Source organism: Triplophysa rosa, linkage group LG9 (assembly GCF_024868665.1).
Source record: "Triplophysa rosa linkage group LG9, Trosa_1v2, whole genome shotgun sequence".
NCBI classification, from domain to species: domain Eukaryota; kingdom Metazoa; phylum Chordata; class Actinopteri; order Cypriniformes; family Nemacheilidae; genus Triplophysa; species Triplophysa rosa.
The window spans coordinates 23,574,814-23,595,970 of NC_079898.1; the positions used below are offsets into that span (position 1 = coordinate 23,574,814).

Here is a 21,157-nt window from a genome sequence, read left to right on the forward strand (position 1 = left end):
AACATTGTCATTGTCACATTATTGTCTGCTTGGAAAGGAACTGCTGATGTGCAACAAGACACCAGTTACAGGACATTTATCTGGGATTGTTTGCAACAGTGAATTTTTTTTAGAAACAATCAAATTCTCTACAGGTCTTGCACTGATATATGTATCTTATGGGATAATAATTCATTAGCTAATTTCATAAAACAAGCTAACTAAATTTCAGAATCATTTACTTGCGTTCTCTTAGCAGCAATGAGCAGTTTGGGCATAGATGCAGTAGCACCTAAAATGATATCAGTCATTCAGATATCAAGTCAATGGTACATACAATGAGACAAGATTAGAAATAAACATGGTCATCAGTTCATTCTCACATTTTCATGAATGCAAACATACAAGACACATTTTCAAAGAGCTCATTAGAATTTATTAAAATTCTACCGGCTTACCCAAAAATGGCAAATAACAGATATTTACAAGTCCTATTTTTTTTCCTTTTAAAACTCTACAAAGTTTCAGGAGAGTGTCCTGCTGCTCTTCCCTGTGTACCTAAATATCACAGTCAGTGCATTGAAGACATTTTCAATGAAGTGTCTGAAGGAATAGCAGAAAGCCCTTCATATAATCCTATAAGAGTTAGTTAAGCTCCCCCTAGTGGGCTGAATGAACCATTACACTGTCCTTTGCTGATTTACAGGAGGACAGAGCAGTTTCTGTGCGTTCCAGTTCTTGAATGACAGGTTCTCTTCAATCATGTGTGTCTGGTAATACTGTCACGGATACGGATGGTAAGGTGAAAATCCTGAGGTTCAAACATTATAATCCGTACACACAGATGCATGTACAACACTTTTAAGATTAGCTTTAAGACTTCTTCCAGTGACAAATTGAATAACACAGTTTAGATGCTCTCGTAAGCACAGATCTCAGATCTGTATGAGCCTGGCAGAAGAATTTTAAGACTGGAGTGTTAACGATCCGATAGCTACAGTGCTTGCGAACGTCCCATCGGTGACACCAAGCGTCACTTTACACGTCGAGTCTTTTCTGGTTGCCTGATGCGAGTGCGCTGGGTTCATTTGAGCGAATGCATGAAGCTGTCCAGGTTGTATTCGTTTTCATACTGCTGCTGGTCCCACAGGTCACCCAGCCCATCCAGAACAGACTTCATACTGGATTTACCCGAGGATCCCGACTCGCTCTTCTCTGCCTTCTCGTCCTGAATATGAACACAAAGCGGTGTCAGTATGCACGTGTGGGGGAGTGGGTGTGGTGTTTGTGTGTATATACAGCGTATAGGAACTGACCTTGTCTAGTGTGAAGAGGTTGAGCAGCTGTTCTGTGCCCATGCTCTGCAGACTGGTGTTCTCCTGACTGATGACTGTATTAGCGATGGTCATTTTAAACTTCTGCAATCCCATGATCTTTTCCTCCAGCGTGCCCCGTGTGATGAGACGATAAACATTGACCACACGTTTCTACAACACACAACATTTGTTAACGGAAATCGTTCACAGTTTGAAAAAGAAATGCATGGCAAAACCCATCAGTAGATTTTGGATGACTTGATCAGCTTATTTTTAATAAACATGGAGGTCATCTTCAGTACCTGTCCTATTCTGTGAGCTCGATCCATGGCCTGGAGATCTCTCATCGGGTTCCAGTCGTGCTCCACAAACACTACGGTATCGGCCCCTGTGAGATTCAATCCCAGCCCACCCACATGAGTGGTGAGCAGCAGGACATCTATAGATGGGTCATTATTGAACCTGTAGGAGAGGGGAAAAAACTCAATTCAATAACATTTATTTGGAACAAAGTTGTGTACAATGCTCATTGGGTTATTCAAGTCAATGTAAAGCAAACAAGGTATACAAAGTATAAATCCAACATACCGAAATGTTAGCCTGTCTGAGGACTCACCTGGAGACTATGGAGTGTCTGAGGCCAGCCTGAACGCTTCCGTCCAGTCTGAGGTAGGTGATGGTGGGCAGCTGTGCTTTCAGCAGATCTTGCTCCACAATGTCCAGCATGCTCTTCAGCTGACAGAAGATGAGAACACGGTGTTGGGCCACCACAGCCTCTGTGCCACCATCAGATGTTCCCGAAGAACCCAGCCCACAGTCCAACAAGAGCTACATCAGAGAACACATGACAATCATGACACTCTATACATCACTGGACTGCTCGTCATATCAGCTATTATTATGTGAATGTTATTAAACACACAGAGACGATACGGTTTAGTAGGGTTTTGGTGGAAAGACCTGTTTAAGCGCAGACAGTTTGGGAGCGTGCTGGATGTCTCGGAGGCTGGAGTGTTGGCTAGCCAGCTGTTCTGTGATGTGTTTGTATTCTGGGTGTTGAGGGGTCAATACCAGCGCTGGGTGATTACACAACTTCCTCAGATACTGTAGAGCCTGAAACAAAAACCACCATCGTCACACACGCCCTGTCTGACAGTAACATCTGCATATCATCACACAACTCTCATAACATCAGACCTGGAAGACGTGCCCAGTGGCTTTGAGTTTGGGCTTCTCCTCTTCCTCTGGTGCAGAAATCACATCATCCACGTTCACCTTCGCACGAGACTTCGCAAAGTCCTCGTACAGCTGAACCTGAACAGGCACGGGTGAAGGAATATGAGGGACAGCGTATAATTCTAGCATTTAGAAACGTGGATTAACTGCAGCATTTTGTAACACCGTCAAGTTACACTTTGAACCTTCAATGCAGCATTCTGCACTCAAAACTTCACTGCACATCTCTTAACTCACAAGAAACGCTTAACCACATCCTCAAAACGTATGTGTGTGGCTAAACATGTCGTACCTGTAGAGAACTGAGGTTGCAATAGTAATCTTGTATGATCTTGGGCGGCAGATCTTGAAGAACGTCATCCTTCATTCTCCTCAGCAGGAAGGGCAGAACCTGTCTATGCAGAGCTTCCATCGCCAGCACACCTGAGACAAACACACCCATGTATTTCATCGAATATAGTGCAACATTAAACGGTCAACCAAGTTAACAAGAATTCAACAGAAAAAAGCATCTCACCTGCTTCCTGTTCGCGCGATGAACTTTTAGCATCTCGACTGGCGAGGATGGGCTTCCCGTAGCGGGCAGCAAACTGACGCTCGGTACCCAGAAAGCCTGGCATCAGGAAGTCAAAGAGTGACCACAACTCCAGAACATTGTTCTATGAGAAAACAAATAGAGAAGAGTTTCAAGCGTTAACAAAACCTTGAATGTTTGAAACTAAGATGCACAAGTCTGCATGCTTTACTCTCACCTGAATGGGCGTTCCTGAGAGGATTATTCTATAGTTGGCATTTAACTGCTTGATGGCTTTGGAGAGTTTGGTTTTCCCGTTCTTAATGACGTGACCCTCATCAAGGATACAGTAATTAAATTTAATATCCCTGTATGGGAGGAGGAAGATACCATTTTATGTAAAAAAAAAAAACGTTAAATAAGCAGTTAAACTGTCTGAATGAAACATGCAAATAGACTGTTACCTGAAAAAGTCGATGTCATTCCTAACAACATCATATGAGGCAACAATGAGATTGTGTTTCTTCACCTGGTGTTGTAATCTGAAAAAATGAGACACGTCTTGTCTGCTGGGCATCTATTGTAGATGCAATGCTAAACATAGCTTAGTTTTCATCCAGGTTCAAAACATGTGATGTTACGTTCTAAATATTTTGTAAACGGTACCGTGCTCGTTCTGTTGGTGGTCCAGTGTAGTGCAGAGGATTGAGATACTCTTTGGAAGAAAACTTGCCCACCTCATCCACCCAGTGACCGGTCAGGGTGGGTGGACACACCACTATAGAGGGTAAAGGGCAACAGTCAGGTGCCTTGGTCTTGCTGTACGCCTGAGCTCTGCACACAAAATTCATAAGACATATGCATTATGGTAGCAGAACAGAGCCGTTCATGCAAAGCAACATGATGGATGAAGCTGGTTTTAGGTTATACCTGAGAAAATGATCTCCAGCCAGTATACATATGGACTGCAGGGTCTTACCCAGACCCATATCATCACACAAAATACCATGAAGCTTGTACTTGTTCAGAAACGCCAGCCAGTTCACACCATCCTACATGAGAGAACAGAAAGAGCTTCAGAACGAACAAACAGCTGATGCTCACTTTAGGGAAGATTTGCATCTCTCCCGGAAAAAAACACATTCCATGAAGCGCTCCACACACCTGCTGGTATTTCCGCAGCTCTGCTTTGATGGGAACAGGAATCTTGTAATTCTCCAGTTTCCTTCCATCCAGAAGCTGTTCAAGGAAATGTCGCTCTCTGGCCTTCTGCCGAATCAGATCCTCAGACATCGATGGAGGGTCTGGAATTCCAGCCTGAACGAGAACAAAAAGAAAATGAAAAAGGGGAAAACAGCCACTCAGAGGTAGAACAGAAAATTCAAACGACTGAACATCACTGCTGAAAAAGAAAGGAATGATGCTTTTGTATGAGTTTTTTGTTTTAAAGGTGACTTTGCATTCTTCTAAAAACTCATTCAGACACACTGCTGCATGTGATCAGCCAAGGACAAAGAAGAAGGAAGACTGCACGCACCATCTACCAACCCCCCCACCCCAAAATTGACATTTGGTCATTTAGCAGACACTTAAGCAATAAGCGATATGTCATACAGCAGCAATGTTACATGTTTAAAAAACAGGCAACTGTTTGCCAAAATTAGATATCTTTCACTTAGCAACTGAATAGTTCAAAAATGAACTATTTAAATGATATTTACAAAATTGCCAGTCAGAATTGGGTAATTATAAATGTTTATTAGTTGAACAGTCACATAAACAATATTTAATAAAATAGGTTGACGCTTTGTGCAAATATCTTATGCTTAGGTCAAAAGGGGTGCCATTTGTTAATGCCATCTTATGAGTAGTTTATATTAGGCCTACTTAAAATTGTATTATAATCAGCAATAATTCATTAAACAATAATTGAACAAGAAAAGAATACTGTGGACTTCCATACACAGCCACTAGATGGCGCATCTACGTCATTCATACAGCTTTTGTCCGCATTAATCAGCATGTAATAAAGGTATTTAACTAAAACTGCAACATGCAGTGTTTGCAATTGAAATGTATGCATTCAGTAGAGACTTCAATGCGTTTATATTAGAAAGTGACTAGATCGGCCATTTGTATCGTTTCAAGCCATTAAATCATGGAATGGCCTATTTTAGTCTCTGTATATAGATGTTAAAGCATATCATATAGACGTCTCAACTTCCAGACTCGGGATTTTATGTATACGTTACGAAACGCTGTTCAGTTCCCCACTTCATTAAAAATGACACTACGCGCTTTTTTGAGTACAAAAACAGCTGTGTTTGCGTCTGCGTGATGTAGAGAGCGTGGAAAGGATCCTGTTGGCCGGCTTTATGATGACTAATTAAAATAAATCGAATTTATGCCATTTGCGTGGGTGATCCCAGCGATGTCAAAAAATACGGAAATCCGTATTTATACGGAAAAATCCCATCCCTGAGAAGGTCATGTCTGATGAAGAGCAAAAGAATCTCACACCTCGAGCGGCAGCAGACGGATCAGCGTAGCAAAGCACTGTGTGGCCATGAACCTCACGCTGTCACAGGGGTCACTCATACGACCCAGCACAGGAACCACCAGCAGCACAATATAGGGAACAATATCCACATCCAGCTGCTCCATCACACCTGAACACGGCGTTAAGGAACATCTGTTCTCAACACCCTTAACACACTTCAGGTGTTTGTCTAAAACACAAGGACACATGTAATAGCATTATAAAAACAGTGTGTGAAAGAGGATACAGGCCAGGGCTTCAATGGCTCCCTCTTGCTTAGTGTTGTCATCAATAGCACCCAACCACGGCAGCACATGCTCCAGAAACACGTTCATGGTCTCCATGGTAGCGATCTTACTGAGCACACCCACACAGCGGGCGGCCATGTGACGTACAGCTGTGTATGGATGCTGCAGACAGGTGCACAGGAGAGGCAGCTGCTCCATTAACTGTGAAGAGAGATGGAACAGGAAACTCACCGACTTGAAAGAATGCGACGAATGATGACAGCAAAACACGCCGACTGAAACCGTCAAAGAACAAGATGTCATTGGAAGCAGTGTGCATGTATATGTAAAGTGTGTGTACGTACTACAAGATTGAGCTCTTGGGCCATGGCTCCTGCTGTGACCTCCAGCACCTGTAAAGAGTTCACAAGCTCCTGACCAACAGCGTCTCCCTGCTTCAACAGATGACTGGAATCTGCACAAACACACGTGATTCATCTCAAACATGCCTAATTGTCACATTTCCAGTACGAGTTGCTGATATACAATGACCTTTAAAACAGATTTCCCACGAAACGCTAATGATAAGGAGAGTAAATCAAAGCAGACGCACCGAATCCCTGAGTGCCCAGCGCATTCCTGAGAGGGCCAGTCATGGACTCCCACAGATAGGGCAAAGATCTGGTGAGCTCCTGACCGAAATGCCTAGCAACTATTGTTAAGGAGAACTCTGCCCCTCTCCGCTGGATAAGATATGGCTTCTTGTTCTAGATTAATATAAGAATATGATCATTAACATATTTCATACGCCATTAAAAACAACACAGGCTGCTAACAACAACATTCTATGTACCTCATCTGTTTCCGTAGCAACACTGCCTCCAAGAGGCAGGTCATTGTTGGAAGTTTTGGGGGCTTTGGGGGTTGGTCCCCTCTTACTGGTGATGGCAAAAGCTGCTTTTTGGTGGCGGTAGAGAGTGATGATACCCTTGGTTTTATTAACCATGTGATGCATCATGTCTTTCTCTGCCACTGATGCTGTAAGAGAGAAAACCGTCATTTCACAAGAAAATGTAGAATACAAATATTAATATCTGCACGTTAGAAATAGAAGCAGTAGCATATTTATTCTACGGGAGGCGGATTCACAAAACATTCTTAACAAGAAAACTCTTCTTAACTGCCATATCATCTCTTCAATAAAAAAAACTTCTTAAGACAGTTCCTACATTTATTTCTCAAGATTGATTTACAAAGCATATGTCATTTTATTCTGATGAAAAAATGAAGACATTCTTAAGAAAATATTTGAGAACTTAAAGTCCCAGTGAAATTAAAAATTACAATGCCTATTTTTTTATGAAATATTGCAGCGTTTATTGTAACTAGCTTATCAATGTGGGTCATTCTCCTTTTAAAATTCATGTACCCTCATAATCTTCAGTTAAAATCTGAAAATGCACTTCCTTCCTGTAATGACTACCCATCTTAAATGACGCATGTTAGACGGCTTGGGCGGAGCATCCGTTAACTCCTCCCCTTCAACTGTCAGTCTGCTGCCAGTTCAATTTCACAATGCAACAGCTGTTTTTATACATCCAATCATATCGCAGAGAAAGACGAAAGCCACGCCCACTATTTTTCTCATTAGAAATTTCTCAATTTCACTCCGAAATGCGTCAAAATGCGGAAGTAAAAACGATCGCAATGTCCGGTTCACGGGGACTTTAAGGAACATTCTTACGAGCTTCCTATAATTAATCTTAAAAACAATCTTATATTTTGTCTTAAGAATGGTTTCGAGAATCAGTCCCCAGAAGCACAAATGCGTCAGATCAGCCGTTATCGCCATGTCACCTTTACTGCTCTCTTGAACAGTCGGAGTGCTGGCCGGCGGGACAGGACAAGCAGCGTTAGGAGTGAGCATGGGATCCACACACACAGAGCCGCAGAGATTCTTCACGATCTTGCCGTTCGGGCAGGGAGTTCTGTTGGCGCACAGCTGCAGCAGCCGGGCGATGCTAGAGGCGGCGTAACCCTGGACGAGCGTGTTCTCTTCACGACGGGCCGCCTCCATCAGAGGTCTGACCACAGGGTTGAGTTTCTCCGGCAGCATGGCCAAACCCACCACTGCGCAGGCCGTGAAGGTGTGAACCCTCAGCTGTAGCTGCTGCCACTCGGCGCTGGTCTCACACACGGTGGATTGAGCCTGGAGCTTCTTACTGTCCAGCGGCTGAAACTGACGGGACTTCAGGTTCAGAGAGGAGGTGCATTCTGAGAAGATGGTGGTCACCTATGGGATATGATGGGATGAGTTAAATGACTACATGAATATAGCAGTCTTCATAGGGAGCTTACGAAGTTTAGAAATCTTTTGCTAACCAGCTCATTGGCCTGATCGATGGTGAACACGGTGCAGTTCATGCGCTCCCTCACGTCGATGTGGGCGTCAGCCAGCAGAGCTATGAGCTGTTTGCATTCGTTCTGCATGCGTGTGAAAGGAATTGCGATCTCATCGTAGTACAGCTGCTCGGACAGGATGACCAGCAGACGGGGCTGCACCACGCTAGACAGCAGGTCGCATTCCTGCGACACAGAACTGCGTGTCAGTAACGAGATAAAAAATAAACCTGCGATTGAACCTCTTCTTATATAAAAAAAAGCACCTTCTGCAGGGACGCCCACTCACAGATCACCATGGCAACCGCAATCCTCTGCAGGGCTGATTTGGAATTGAGGTGGAACAGTAAAAGCTGAGCCAGAGATTCAGCAGGCCGGAGTTCCTGAGACGAGCTGTTCAACCGCGGGTCGCAGATGCAACTACACAGCACCCCCAACAGCCTGGGAGGAAAAAAGCATTTAGACTCATGTGTGGCAGAGCAAAGAAAAGAGTGATTTTTTTTCGTACATACTTCGCAGCCATTAAACGTGCACGGGTCACCACGTAGTCTCGTGTGGCGGGATCTTCAGTGATGGTATCTGCTCCACCGATGTACTCCTGCACAGTTTCTTTGACAGGAAGTGATCCTTGCCGGCTTTTTCCAGAGCACTTCTCCTGCAGACAAAATAAGTGAGGTAGGGGTCATATTATGTAAAACCTCAAAGTAAGTTCAACTTTTTTGATGACCATAGTGACAACAAGTGGATCTCAAAATAACAATTATCAGTGCTTCGCAACACATTTACAGTATAGTGTAATCATGAACCAAATGAACCGTCCAATCAAACAGCAGTTACAGTTTAGTAACAAACAGTACGTCAAACTATTGATTCTTTATTCCGGGACAGCACATAAGGATGATGGTTTGAACCTTTAAGCGTGCTTTCACTTCCAGGAGCATGTTTGAGTCTATTGGGATGTGTGCTGCTTGCATCATCAAACACAGCCAGGCGCCCATCCAGGGACAGCTGGCTGCCACCACATACTGCTGCGGGGCCTGTCGCAACAACTCATCCCACACCTGCAAAACACAATCAACACATCAAATCAACCCATTATCATATCATTCATCCGAATCCTAAAGCGCAGGACTGACCTTCTGAATCAGCTCTAGGATCTCTTGGTTGCTCTCCAGGATGCAGGACTGAAAGATGTGCCTTAACATGTCCTGCATGATGGGATTCAGCCACACTGCACAATTCTACAAGAAAATGAACAGAAAACAAATCAAAACAGTATTGATGTCACAATTGTGCTTTAAACTGCAATACTGTAAACATATCATTTCAGTGCTGTGCATTTATTTATTAAACTAAACAGGATTTCACGTATAGAGTTCAAATGGATTCAGCCATGTTGGTTGATGCTACAGTATAAGTTCATCTTGGTGAAGAGGTCAAATACACAGATTACCAACCTGGTCAGCTTTAGACAGCAGGGTAAAGAGGGTCTCTAGTGCAGCCCGGCGAACAGAAGCGATGGTGTGTCTCAGGAATGGCCACACGCGAGGTACTAATACTGTCAGAGACTGCTGTGCACTATAAATGAAAGAAAAACAGGATTTGAGTTACTCTTTACATTCAAAAAACAAAACTCACCTTTCATTCTGGAGTCATTTAAGTTTGAAACAGATCCACCTGCACTGGCGGACTTGAGGATACGTGAGCAGAGAGGACAGAAGGGTCATGATGCTGTTTGTGGAAGCCGTGAGATCGTCTAGCTCCAGAAGAGCATTCCATAGTGTGTCGACAATGAAGGGAACCTATCAACAAGCATTTTTAGATGAATACACAAAAAACTCTTTCCATATCTCCTTCAGCTATTGAAGTGTAAGCTCAGACCTTAGCAGGCTGCAACTGAACTAATCCATCAACAACTGGAATTAAAGCCGCCGCTGCCACTGCACGAACATCATCGTCCAGATCCCGCAGGCCTTCTGTAATAGCAGGAAGAACCCGAGGCAGCAGCTCCGAGATCAAATCCTGAAGGTCAGTGAGGTCAATCGCAGGTTACAAACATTAAAAACAAACATATTTACAATATTAATGACGATTTACATACACATTCGATTCCAATTTAAAGAGACCACTGCACCTGTCTGACAGCGAGAGCATATTTGATGCCCAACAGGCCTCCGTGTCGAACTTCCCACTGGTCTTCCGTTAGCAGCTTGAGAAGAATATCCACTGTCATGGCAACGCCGCTGTTCGTCATGTGCTTCATGGCCACACCCAGAGTCTGAGCACACGTCTCTCTGACAGGTGCGACCACCTGGGCAATTAAAAATGAAGATTATTCGTACCCCCCGTTCACATGTCCTTACAGAAATTCTATTGAAATATAATTGTTCTATAAAGGGTAGGAGAGCAGGGATCATGTATGAGGTTATTTTTGTGCCGTTTCGCTCACAGGTCTGACACTTTGTCATGGTGTTAGACTGCAATGTCACGTGACAAGTGTTGTGGTTATGTTTATTGTGAGTGGCCTTTAGTGCCATGAACACTTAGCTTAGTATTATGCACCAAAATATGTTTTGAAAAAAGCGTGCAAGACACTACTGACACACCGACTGTTAATGTGCAAATTTTGCCTGCAACCAGTAGAGGGCAGACAGGCTTCAAAGCTTTACAGACATGACGTCATTAGTTAAGAGGAAGATGACAAACCTCATCCGACACAAAGTCTCCAAATCTGTCCAGAGCAAAGATGCAGAGAAGCCTGATGACCAGGTCCTCCAGCCATTCCTGATGCTGCCGCTCCATCTGAGAATAAAGAATCAAACATCAGACACTGAAGTTCACTAAACCTCTGATCTCTGATCATGTCCAGTGAGCCTATAAACACCTGTTCTGCCGTACTGGAGACCATCTTTCCTCCTCCTGCACCGTGACACTTCAGCACCTCCCTCAGACCCGTGCCGGCGCCGTGACGAATCTGAACACGCAAACAAAATGCAATATGCAATATAAGGGAAAACGACTGCACAGGGCTTTTTCTTACTGCAAGAGGCAGAAAAATACAGCAAGTTTTAGCTTGATCAGCACTGATGCATTTTAGCCGTACCTCCCACGAGGGATTGAAGAGATCATTACACAGCTCATCGCAAAAGCTTTCCAGAGGCCATTCCTGAGTCTGCAAAACAAAGACGGCAAATATTAGTCACAAACATAACACTGAATGTGTACAGCATGAAGTGAAGCGAGAGCATGTCACACACCTCCTCAAATAAACTGGAGTTATCAGGGACATTATCAATTAAAACTTTGCTGTCTGTCGCTGGCTGCTCAATGACTACATTTGTGGTTTTCCGCCGTTTCTCCTCCGGTTCTCCTTCAAAACTGTCATTACTGTAGCAAACGTAAGGGAAATGATCACGATGCTTACCCACACACCTTAATGATCTTCACAAATCAGAAATAAACCCAGCTTCACCTCTTTTCATTGGGATCCATGTCTCTGGATCTCTGCTTTGCCACCAGTTTGGCCATCCTCTTAGCCTTGTTCCTCTGTCGATTGCTCATGCCTGGGCGAAACTCAGAATCTATAAGTTCTGCTGCCGGCTGAATAAAAACACAGCAATACCATAACTCTCACACCGCTGCATCAGTGATGCATCAGGCAAAAAAAACCAAACCATCATCCGAAGCTTGTTTTGATACTGACCCAGTTGTCAGTCTAAAAGTCCATAAATATAAATGTAATGTAAACTATGTCTGACCATCACTGTATCTTTCGAATGCCTTTCCAGCACAACTCACCATATGGTTGCACGAGAGGGGAAAACCTAGGCTTCTACCGGGCTGTGTTCTGTTGGTACTGGAAGCACAGACGTCTTCCAGGTCCTCGTCGTTAAAAAGGTCCTCTGTGTCCATGCCAATCGCCGCACCCATATCCAATCCCAACTTCTTCTGTAACTGCTTCCTCTGTCGGGCCAGTCGCTCTTTGGGATCCATCTCACCTGGAAATGAGACCATAATCACGACACGTGTGATGCACTGTTGTTACAGAATCACACACAACAGTCTAACGGCTGGAATACACTACAAGACTTTTAAAATCTGAACAGAATTTCTTTAAACTAGACATCATACACTTGCAGACGTTTTGAACGTTTCAGATAGAAACACACTAACTGATCAAATCTGCAGACTGGCACAGACTTTCTGCAACAAGTCCAGACTGAAAATCTGGGCAAAATCTGAGCAAAAGTCTTGTAGTGCGTTCCAAAAGGGATATATCGCCCTCCGAAGGGCTCTTCGGGAAGGGGACACCACACAAACCATCGCTCCAAATAAAGAGACAATGACGTTGTTTTTGTTTTACACGTTAAGAGATACAATTGCGTTTTTCCCTCTAGAGCTTACACATTGAGCGTTACTCTTCGAAGGGAGTAGAGCATAGAGATGATCACTTCTGAATGGAACGCAGGGAGTGAAACGTTCATAAAATAAACTTCGAACAACTCTGTGGATGAAGTTCTTGTGTTTATGTCCTCATATATTTAGATACAGACAGATCCACGAGTGTCGCGCTTGTAACATGTTAAACTGTGCAACTCATTCACTCATAGACACGCAGAACAAGCAGAGGACATTTTTAAAGGGGTCATATGGCGCGAATACGTGTTTTTCGGTGTCTTTGGTGTATTATAAGTTGCCCATGCATGTATTAGACACGTAAAATTGCACGTAAAAATGAAAGTGTGGGAACAAAAGATGCATTCTATCTAAAAGCGAATGCTCACCCAGACCTGCCTGAAACGCCTTGTGTAACCACACCCCCACAAATATACGTCAGTTGGTGGTCTGATTTGACTAAGACCGCCCAAATGTATACGCAAGTAAGGTGGGCGTACCTGTCAGTACAATTGAAGAGGAACCTGATGTTCTAAATATGGTAAGAGGCGTTTCATTTCCGTCACACACTTGCAGTATTCCACCAATCACTACGCACTGGTTAACTGGCCAATCATAGCACACCTCGCTTTTCAGAGCCATGAGCTTTGTAAAAAATCTGCGCGTTTCAGAGAGGCGGGGCAAAGAGGAGATACAAACATGCACGGTACGTGGAAAATACAGCGTTTTCTAACCTTAAATCGTGAATACACGTTGCTTTACATCTAAAACAAACAATAATATTCGTTTTAGCCGTGTCATATCACCCCTTTAAATAGTAGAATTCCGCTTATGTTACAAAGCAAATCACAGCGCTGCAGATAAATGGACTTAATGCAGCCGGGAAAACAAGTTTAAATCGCAAAAATGGAATATAAACGAAAATAAATACTGTTGCGCAATTAGTTAACCTCACACATGAACAAGCACAACGACAAACGCACTTCACACAAACAGGCGGCTCTGTCTAATGCTCGTTCAACTCTTTATCGCACATAAGCTACACTACTACATTTATTCTTAGCAGCACAGACCGATTTTTTCGTAGCACGTGTCGCACTGTACAGCCCTGAAATGCTAGAAGTAAAATGTCTTCACATACGTGGTGTTTTGGGTGCTTGATAGCACACAGGTTTACAATTTTATATGATTTGTGAAAATGGCACATTAAGTCTACAGGATAATTTTTTACTCATTTTATCGTCTGTGTGATTTGCGTAAGCAAAATCTGCCTTAGCACACCACTACTGAAAAACAAACATGAGAAATCAAGATGTAAATGCAAAGCCACTGTGTGTTTTGTTCAAGGACAAAATACAAGTCACTGCTATTTAAATTTCTTCTTTCTTTTTGGAAACGCAAATAAAAGACACGCCTAAAGTGTTTTTTGACCTCAGCTGATAAAGCAAGGCGCTAACAAAGTTAGAATAATGGTTAGGGATGCACCGAATGTTCGGCCACCGAAAATGCGAAGTGGCCGAATAAATTTTACCAAACATGACTTGTGATACGATCAAGCAGCAACCAGCGCAGAGAGAGAGCGAGAGAGAGAGAGAGAGACGTATGCGCTTTATTACTGCCGAAAACATTTTGGCAGTGTGTGTGTGTGCGTGTGGAGCAAAGACAAAGTGTCAGAGAAAGACACAGAACGGGACTTGCCGCACAGAAGTAAATTTACGAATGAAAGCGTCTTTACCGGTCGGTAACTTTACTTCAGACGGAAGCGGGCTCCGCCGCTCGCGACATCCTTTGACATCATACAGTGGTCGCGTGCACACAGTTCCCTGTACTAAACAACTTGTCAAAGTATGTTCAGTGCATCCACGAGTGCACCTTCCGAGAGAACAGTCAGCTTTTGTGGGCGGAGTTTGGAGGAGAGACGTGAACTGAAATGGTTGTCAGTCAGCATCCGTCAGAATTGCTTGCATTGGATGTTTTTTTTTTCTCAAATCATTTTGCAATGTAGCCTATAATAATCCAACAGTTTTAGTTTATTTGTATTTTTATCTTATAGGCCTAATGTGGAATGACACTTTTTAATGAAGTGTTTTGTTGTAGGGGTACAGAGTAACTTACATTACATTCTTTTAGCAGTCAGTTATAGGCCTAATTACTATAGGCTATTCATGAAGGGAGGGCTCAATCTTTTATTTGAATTTACTGTTTTGCTCAATTTTATATTAAGTTGTATTGTATTGAAAAGCAAGATAAATTATAAAAAGCACATTTTGACTATTCAGTTTGTGCAATAGTGGAAAAAATGGCTTAATAAATAGAAGAAATGCAAAAAAAACATGTTCGGTATTATTCGGCCTTCAGCCAAGTGTTTCACATCATGTTCGGCTTCGGCCAAGAATTTTCGTTTCGGTGCATCCCTAGTTTAATTGATAAGTCGCTTATCCTGCCATACCCGTTTATAACATGAAGCAAGTTTAATTATTAGGCATGTCATCTCTCCCTACCGTCGATCAAATGAGCAACCATCACTAACGACCAGAAAATGACAAAGCCAAAGAGCTAACACACAAGGGAGAGAGATTCAATCACACCTGACTTGTCATCTTGCAGCTCAAACTCTGCACCCGCAGAGCCCAGCAGGGACGCTCCGTGCTTGAGCAGCCGGGAGATATCGAACCTGTAGAAACTCAGTCTGTCTGAGGAGATTTCCTCTGGAGACATGTCTTCTGCACACACTTCTGAGAACAACACACAGAACAGAGCACACGCTCAGCAAGAGACCATCAACCATCAGACTTGTTAGTTGTTGATAACAGAAATCAGTTCTGTAGTTTGGCTTAAAAAAACAATTCCATGATGTCACATGCACAGACAATATGTGACCTTGGACCACAAAACCAGTCATGAGTAGCACAGGTATATTTCTAGCAATTTCCAACAATACATTGTATGGGTCAAAATGAGCTATTTTTCTTTTTTGCCAAAAATCATTAGGATATTAAGTAAAGATTGCGTTCGATGAAGGTAATTTTGTAAATTTAGTACCGTGTACTAATATATAAAAACTTTATTTTTGTGAGAATGGCCGGAAACACATCTACAAACTTCACTTGCTACTGCCCGCTCTTTGAGAATTACCCACTCAGGTTTTGTACCTTTGTAAAGTTTAGAATTTCTGCTTTCGGGTTCATCTACTCTTCACAACGTCATCAGGTTGTTTCTTCTTAGCAACGGCCTGCTATAGTGCCTCTAATGGGCAACTTTAAAGGCAATTTTCTCAATATTTTTTTGCACCCTCAGATACCAGATTTTCAAATAGTTGTATCTGAGCCAAATATGGAAAGCTTATTTATTCACATATCAGATGATATCTGAATGTCAATTTAAAAAAATTGACCATTATGACTGGTTTTGTGGTCCAGAGTCACATATAACCAGTTCTGGCAGTGATGTAGAGTCTTAAAATGTTTTAACCCAATTTCACCTCTTTTGGTTAAGCAATCCAAGAATAATTCAGCTCACCATCTTTTGGCTTTGGAGCCGGGCTCCATTCTGGAATATTCTTCACTATGGCTTCTACGGCCTGTCCTGCTGCGATTCGTGCATCCCAGTTTGGACTCCTCAGGTATGTTAAAACCTTTTTGGGACCAGAGAAAAAGAAAACAAATGAATACTTGGAGCCTGCAACAGGTTACATAAAAGTCAAATCCTCACTTGAACTCACTTTGAATTGCTGACACTTACAAAGTGGAAACTATTCAACTACGTATACGTTTCACCTTTGACCACGGTTTTATACAGATGCCTACTTTCAAACGTTAAAACAACAGTGCTTGTAAAAAAACTGCTGGTATCCCATCAGAAAACAAAATCACTACGGAGAGTCTGATAATGGACTGCACAGCATGGCCAAGGTTATCACTGTGTTAGGTATCATCCTCACCCTATTTTATTTCTCCTTTAATTACATAAGTAACATTACAATTAAAGACTTATTTCATTAAGTTTCAGAAGGCTCGCACCCAGACCACATGACGTTCCCAGATAACAGACACTCCCAAGCCAAGTACAGTAATAACTCCAGAGATCCTAATCTCTTCTCATCTGAATCAATATGCTACTGTTGACGTTTGCAATTCAAATGTCAAGTGTGTTATATTGCCACGGAACACTACAAAATGTTACTTCCATGGAACAGTAACATACAATGTAAACACAATATGATGATCGCTTTAAAACCGTGGTATAATGCAAAGCAGCATGATAATAAATGTAGCCATTGTTAAAAGTGTTATGCAAGTCTAAAGCTTTGCTCACTCCACCCAATGCATGGTTTGTTTATTATATCCATTTATATGGACTGATGGTTAACGCTCTCTTATTATGGAAGACACATTCACTCAGATAGCGTAGTCAATATCCAGTTTATCTACATTGGCTGCCATACTAATGGCTTTTGCATCAGAACACAACAGACTGATGAGCTTTCATAGCCGTCAACATTTGGCTTCACGTCCCCCATGACATCCTAGGGTCTTCCATACAAACAAAAATCAAACTAAATCTGAAAACTCGCCTTTGACAGCAGGTTATTGAGTTCATGTGGGTGAAGCTTCACTACATCTCCCAGTTGCTGAGCCGCTGCTTTTCTGGTGACAGGAGTCGTCCCTGTATCCAGTAAAATAAACAGACGTTCTAGCCTAAAACAACCAAGAGAGGACAGTGTTATTATATTATTATATATCTTTCAGTCTTAAAGGGACAGTCCACCCCAAAATAAACATTACATCATTTAGTCACCCTCATGTCCTTCAAAACAAGTATTTGACTATTTCTTCCATTTAACACAAAAGAGGATATTTTGAGAAATGTTTCGGTGGTTTTGTGTTCATACAATGTAAGTCAATGGGGGTCAATGTTTTTTGGTTACCAACGTTCCTCAAAACATCTTTTGTGTTCTGCAGAAGAAAGAAAGCCATACATGTATGGAATGACACAAGGGCAGGTACATGATCATTTTCATTTTTAGACGACCCATCCCTTTAATGAAAATGACAGAGGCAGACTACATGATCACATACATCTGATTACACGCCCACTAATGCAATATTAACATCTTTCTCTGGTCAGGTGTCCGTTGACAGATGCACGTGTTAAGCATTTCTCACCCCAATAGTATGTTCATAAACTGTAATTGACCAACTACACACATGCACAATGTGTTGAAGTGTAAAAACAGAGCATTTGCAACAGCTTCCCTCTCACCATCCTGACAGACATGTTATATAACAGTACGTTAACCTACTGCAGGAAGTGAAATGATGGAGAAAGAGAAATGAATACTGCCTTCAGATGCTAACGTGGGAGAAAAGCGCTCATTGGCTGTGGCTAACCCTCAGATGGATGACACTGCGTGGGGTTAGTCCACTAATCATCCCCTGGATTTACACATTAACTACAGACTTAGCAGGCTAAAAAAGACCCATTAATGCGAATCACTCGCAGATGAATTCATAACACAGCGGAAATAGACAGAATACTGCTAATGTATGGTAGACTCGTCTGCGTAGGATAACAAAATCCCACATGTTTGGGCGTGTTGAATTATGGGATGGTATTCCGTTTGGCAGTCTCCTGTGATAAATTATTACGCGAAAAATGTTACAAATACTAACAGCAACTACTTACATCTCACAGAAACGTATATTATAAGTAACGTTACAGTATATTAGCCGTTATTAAAGGAACAAGTGAGGGTTATTTCAAATTCAAGAACATAACCGTTACTAACGAAACATTTGACATATAGGCTACACATAAAACGTAAACGCATAAGAAATGTTATTAACGCCACATTTGACAAACACATGAAAAAATATTAAAATTAAGACGAACTATGCGGGATGCTGGTCCCGCAGCCAACCAGCCACCAGCAGGGCAACTGACCAACCTTGAAACGGCCATGGGAACGGTGAGGGTGTCCGGTTTTAGGTTCGGGTTCAGGCTCGCGCTCGCGCTTGGACTCGGGTTCAGGTTCGGTCTCGCGCTGCTGTTCGTCGCGTGAGCCGACAGGCCCGATCTCTCGCGCGGCGGCTCAAAATCGCCCCGCTTGCTTATTAAAATTCTCCCACAGCGCCCGAAGACGCTGTGTAACACCTACACCAGCGCACAGACGAATTCAGCCTTCAGCACTTCCCCGAAGACGATATTTTAATCGAATAACGGGTGGGAAGTAATTTTGTTGATCACAAAAGAGAAGCCAGGCAACTGGTTTTATACGAGAAGCCATCTTGCATTTATTCCTTCCTCCATGGTAGGCGCGCTGTGATTGGTTACATGGTCTCCCGCTGACCAATCAAAACGCATTTGTCAAGGGGAAGCCTGCAGAAGAGGAAAAAGTCTGCGCCGGAAACACGATTGTTTTAGCTTTAGTCTTATTTAGTCATATTTCAGTGTACAAATATCCTTATTTGATTGGTGCGTAAAACTACGATATTATCTTAAATAACATTTTCACATTTATTTTAATGATCTAATTAAGACATACGTACAATACACTGTATCCGTATGCTTAAAATATCCGTATGCTTAAAATTCTGTCTTATTCTAAAATTGCTTTAACAGCAAGTCTAATGCGGAATATTAAAAGCAGAACTGTTCATGTTACGTGTATTTAACTTTATTTCGTGCTTTTTTTAAGTGTGGTGTACTTTTCTTGTGTGTTTGTGGCATGCTTAAATAAATAAATTAATAAATGTAACACCCAGACACGATGTTTTACTGAGAAACAGAAATGACTTATTATGACTTAATGTTTTTATTATCATTATACTTACTATATTTACACACAAACAAAGATTGACAATCACAATGAAACAACTGCTTCATTACAGCTGTTTTTATCTTGTCTAGTGCCTTGTCTTTGCAATAATTGCGAACAAAATAATAATTTAAATTTTAGTAGTTAAATCAAAATGTTCATATTCTTTACTATTAGTTTGCTTAAGCTATTACAGACCACATTAAATTCATAGTCACTAACTCATAGCAAATTTTATTTAGAGGCCAAAATTGCAGCAACACATTACAGTATAGCGAGTTTGGGTATAACTTAACTTAAAACTAAATTTTAAGTCATTTTGATCAGTAAACAGTTGTTTTGAGTAATACATTAGTGAGTGGTTCTAATGATTTCTACCTGTGTTTTGGCCCCATCTTGTGGTGATGCCCAGTATGAGTTTTAGGTGAAGCTTTGTTATGGAATGATCATTGCCTCATTGAGATAAAATTGCTGTAATACACCTGCTTCACAGAAAAAAAACACTTGCAACACTCCCGTCATCATATTATCTTAAAAACAACAGGCTGTCATAAACATGTAGGCTATATGTAAAATATGATTTTTTTACTAGCTCCCATCATGTGTTGTTGAAAGAGATTTGTGTTTTGGGATTTTATATATGTACATACACATTGCTTTAAAAACATCTCTTGAAACAAGTGAGTGATTAAAATAAAAGTTATAAAATAAAATCTTTAACTCAACGCTGTAATATGGGCTAACGTAATCCTTACTATTTTTAAAGTGAATGGATTTTGCAATAAAAACAAAGTTTCAGTGTGTGTCTTGACCTGATTCCTCTATCAGTAACTAAAAGAAAAACACAGAGGGGAAAATGTTACTTAAAACAGCATGTAAGGAGCTAATTTGAGACAGAACTGTGCGTCACTCGGGGTTTTCAAGTGTCACGGTGTGTGGAAAGCTCATGATTGCTGTCACTGGTCTTAAAGATTCTTACATGTGCGGTTAAACCTGTAGACCTGGTTCTGTGCGACAGCCCATGACTGTCTCTATGCATCTTATAAATCACAGCGCTCAAGAGAGCAAACACAGCAGGAAGAATACACTAAGAAACACAAATGTTGTACTTTGTAGGGGTAAGTTTTTTTATTTTTATCTTAAGACAATTAATTATATAATATATGTGACCCTGGACAACAAAACCAGTCTTATGGGTCAATTTTTCGAAATTGAGATTTTTACATAATCTGAAAGATGAATAAATAAACTTTCTATAGATATATGAGTTGTTAGAATAGGACAATATCTGGCTGAGATATAACCGTGTAAAACTCAAGAATCTGAGAGCGCAAAAAATCAAAATATTGAGAAAATTGCCTTTGAAGTTGTTAATCAGGGGCACTGTGGCAGACCATCCACTCACAAAAATAAAGTTTTTATATATTTAAGGTAGGAAATTTACAAAATATCTTCATGGAACATGATCTTTACTTAATATCCTAATGATTTTTGGCATAAAAGAAAAATCGATAATTTTGACCCACACAATGTATTTTTGTCTTTTACTAAAAATGTTCCCGTGCTACTTAAGACTGGTTTTGTAATCCAGGTTCACATATGCTACAATGTTTTATATGTGCTTTGAGTGAAACAGCATAAATGCTAGTAGTTTTGGAACTTATATGCTTTAAACCTCATTTCCTGAAACTTGAAAACTTAAAATCTTGTATGATCATATTTTCATAATAGTGT

General features: G+C 41.5%; 1 protein-coding gene across 1 annotated transcript; it reads right to left on the bottom strand.

Annotated features, from left to right (window-relative positions):
* Positions 1-216: 216 nt before the first annotated feature.
* Positions 217-18,893, bottom strand: btaf1 (BTAF1 RNA polymerase II, B-TFIID transcription factor-associated). The gene is made up of 38 exons (XM_057341337.1): positions 18,554-18,893; positions 17,180-17,303; positions 16,126-16,240; positions 15,195-15,341; positions 12,010-12,209; positions 11,684-11,811; positions 11,469-11,598; positions 11,315-11,383; positions 11,096-11,185; positions 10,918-11,013; positions 10,346-10,522; positions 10,093-10,233; positions 9,889-10,013; positions 9,669-9,789; positions 9,348-9,452; positions 9,123-9,272; positions 8,724-8,866; positions 8,478-8,652; positions 8,194-8,397; positions 7,669-8,104; positions 6,665-6,849; positions 6,425-6,578; positions 6,177-6,286; positions 5,832-6,033; positions 5,566-5,714; positions 4,210-4,362; positions 3,976-4,097; positions 3,712-3,879; positions 3,510-3,587; positions 3,284-3,413; positions 3,049-3,190; positions 2,824-2,954; positions 2,493-2,609; positions 2,256-2,408; positions 1,912-2,123; positions 1,598-1,757; positions 1,296-1,466; positions 217-1,207 (listed from the first exon to the last, which is right to left on the bottom strand). The coding sequence occupies exons 1-38, from the start codon at positions 18,565-18,567 to the stop codon at positions 1,064-1,066; spliced, it is 5,571 nt and encodes a 1,856-aa protein (XP_057197320.1). The 5' UTR covers positions 18,568-18,893; the 3' UTR covers positions 217-1,063.
* Between the last annotated feature and the right edge of the window lie 2,264 nt (positions 18,894-21,157).

Excerpts from the sequence above, each read along its gene's own strand:
- btaf1 (XM_057341337.1), bottom strand. Across the intron at positions 11,812-12,009 it reads CCCTCTCGTGCAACCATATG|CCGGCAGCAGAACTTATAGA; the intron begins GTGAGTTGTGCT and ends GTTTTTATTCAG. Across the intron at positions 10,523-10,917 it reads GAGACTTTGTGTCGGATGAG|GTGGTCGCACCTGTCAGAGA; the intron begins GTTTGTCATCTT and ends TTAATTGCCCAG.